Here is a 3,187-nt window from a genome sequence, read left to right on the forward strand (position 1 = left end):
GAGTGTGGGCTGTTCCTTAGTGGTCCAAGCCAAACTTTTTTAACAGGTTGAAAATGAAAAACCATCATTCCAAACTCATACGACTCATATCTTCTAAACACAAAAATAAGATATTACACAAATTAAGAAACCAAAGTGGTTTCTGTCAATCCTTTAAAGTCCAGGTAACCAAAACTTTGAAGATCCAAAATGTCATACAGGCATTGTTAAATTAATCTGCATGAACTGAGCAGTTTAATTTAAGTCTCTTGAAGAGAAATAAACACTGTATATGATTAACAGATTTCATTTAGGCTTTCATTCACATTAAAACAGACATATATAGACTTAATCAAACATGGGAGATTGTGCATGCATTATTAGATGAAGGCCTGTTTGGGAAGATACAATGTTTCTTAATATGTAGCCCTGCAAATAAAGGATTTGTAAATACGAAAATATACGAGAGCCTGGATGTGGAATTTTGTCTTTTTTACGTGATGATAACATCCACCTAAAATCGTTTGTGCTTTACTTCCCTTCTGGTGCCCCCATAGGTTGTTTTTTTTATTTTGAGTACCAGATGCACTCTAGGACAACACTTTTTTTATTTTCATATGGATTCATGTTACAACACCTTTATAACCTTTTTGGATATTTTAAAGGGGTCATATGATGCGATTTCAAGTTTTCCTTTCTCTTTGGAGTGTTACAAGCTGATTGTGCATAGATAAGATCCCTGAAGTTGCAAAGACTAAAGTCTCAAAACCAAAGAGATATTCTTTATCAAAGTTAAGACTCTGCCACGCCCCCCTAAAACGGCTCGTTCTAACACGCCCCCACTTATCTACCTCACTATGTGGAAATAAAAGCATCATATGACCCCTTTAAGTTAGTCATTTTGGTTACCTGGACTTACTTTGGACTTTCGTTTACTTTTAAAATTATACATGTTAAATTATTCAATTATTATTTATTTAAATTTATAACAGTGGCTCAACTGGGCATGCAGATATAATCCTTATTGTTGATTCCTGTCATTATACTTGACAGAATTGTGTTAAATTTGCTTATTTATAAATAAATAATATTCTTCCACCTTGATGCGATCCACAGCTTCCTGCGCCTGAGCCATCCGGGCATTGGTGGAGGGATTTTTCTCAGACTGTAATTGTGTAGATCCAAGATACTTAGCTCCAAAGATCACCCCATCCAGGAGGTCTTCAGGATCACATGGTCCTGGCACTTAGAACAACAAAAAATGACATTATCAACTATATCACAAGAGCTGTGAAAGCACAACTTGTAAATACTTCTACACTGAACTTCATACCATTCTTATAAGCTGGCTGTGTCTCAGCTTCCTGTTAAAAGACAAAAGAAAATGAATGACATTCCATTGCTGTTTCATTCAACTCAGAAAGTCAGAATATCCTACTTTCACTTTGGAAAAGCACATTAAAAATATCAACATAAAAATATCAGCATAAAAATAACAACGTCACACATGATGCTGAAGATTACGTGATAAAATCTGATCTGATTAAAGGTGCAGAAACATGGAAACCTGTTTCCTGTTTCACAGAATAAAATAAAATAAGATAATTGGACCTTTTTATCTCACAATTCTAACTTTATTTAAACGCCAAGTTTATATATTAAATATTGAGATAACATATCGTCATTCAGACTTTTTTTCTCAGAAAAGAGATATAAATTCTGAATTGCAAGAAAAAAGTCAGAATTATGACACATTAATTGTGAGAAACTTGAAATTGCTTTCGGAATTTTGTGCAATAGATATGCAATTCTGAGAACTTATTTCTGTGAATTTTAAATCTAAAGACAGAATTGTGAGAAATAAAGTCAGAATGTGAGATAAAAAGTCACAATTCCCTATATTGTTTTATTCCACAGCAGAAATGGACTTCCATAGAAATAACGGTGTAAACTGCATTAAATTAGCTTTTCTGTCAAGCAGTGGGACACTTCTATGGTGAAAGATGTTAAGCAGTAATTTCCCGCATTTGCCTTCAATGGAACACAGCCTAACTAACTACAGTCAAAAAGGACTAAAATCTCACCAGATCATTGTTTGGAGAGCTGGACTGATCCGCGCTCAAGCCTTCAGACGGCGTCCACTGATCCTCCTCTGTGATTCCTGAGACCAGCAGCTCATCCTGCAGGTGTCTGTGCCAAGCATCCTCACTGTGAGATATGGAGATCATCTCATCTGCATCACTGCTCTGCCTTCTCTAGTGACTATACGTACTGTTCCAGTAAAATATTTCATCATACCATCTCAATCTTTATTATTATTATTTTCCCCATTTTATAATTATAGTCAAGTCATCAAAAGCATGACAAAATACACATGGTAGTATGAGAATCCGAGAACTATTAATACCATTGTATATGAATGCGGTATTCATTGCTTAGTTCCCTTCAAAGTATCAAGCAATCACTGTACCATGGAACAATCACAGTACTTTTTGGTAAAGTAAATTTATAGCGTGGTCTACAAAGATAAGATGAAGATAATGAGATTTGTGTGCGTAAGTAGATGGTTCAAAGAGCAGCATGCCACTGTTTATACATACAAGCATCATGAGAGAGCGACAAGTAGACATTTGATTTTCGTGAACACATGATCCAAACACACAAAAAAATTAAGATCTGTAAATTAACTTTAGTGTTATTTAATATAACGGCTTACCTTTTATCTAATCATCAGTCTCAAGCAAATTCTGGCGGTCGCTTAAAAGGCTGGAGATTGGAGCCGGTCTAAAGGATTTTAGTTTCAGTGAGACATTCCTACAAACCAACGGGATTCATTTTGTACAGAACGGAGAACTTTTATCCGGTTTTCACTGTATTATTGTGCGACTCCACAAAACTTCAACGTAGTTCAGAACATTTGCACTGCGCATGCGCACCAGGTCAAGACATGACTAATCCATCGTGTCATCGAACGAGGTGAGCAGAATGTCTATTTAAATCGTTATAAAAATGACTATAAAAATATAAATGCAAAATTAAAGTCTTTTTCACATTTCGAAGAATCATTGAAAAAAATAATACTTTATTTTGCAATTACGCGTGAAACATTTACAAATTATTAGTATACAAATGGTACATTTTCACAAATCCATTCATCTATACAATTATATATTAATTTTTTTTTTATTTATTCACCTGTGTAATTTGA

The 3,187-nt window shown here is 34.5% G+C and overlaps 1 protein-coding gene across 1 annotated transcript in view; it reads right to left on the minus strand.

The window, feature by feature from the left end:
* LOC107661085 (amyloid beta A4 precursor protein-binding family A member 1-like) overlaps positions 1–2,228 on the minus strand; it is a 7,027-nt gene extending 4,799 nt beyond the window's left edge. Inside the window, exons 1-3 of the mRNA XM_016450533.1 lie at positions 2,064–2,228; positions 1,313–1,343; positions 1,079–1,224 (exon numbers count right to left, since the gene is read on the minus strand). Coding sequence (XP_016306019.1) covers positions 1,079–1,224; positions 1,313–1,343; positions 2,064–2,207 — 321 coding nt within the window. The 5' untranslated portion in view covers positions 2,208–2,228. The remainder of the gene's footprint in view (positions 1–1,078; positions 1,225–1,312; positions 1,344–2,063) is intronic.
* Positions 2,229–3,187: the final 959 nt, after the last annotated feature.

The sequence above is a fragment of the Sinocyclocheilus anshuiensis genome, unplaced genomic scaffold (genome assembly GCF_001515605.1).
Source record: "Sinocyclocheilus anshuiensis isolate Anshui unplaced genomic scaffold, SAMN03320099.WGS_v1.1 scaffold503, whole genome shotgun sequence".
NCBI lineage: Eukaryota > Metazoa > Chordata > Actinopteri > Cypriniformes > Cyprinidae > Sinocyclocheilus > Sinocyclocheilus anshuiensis.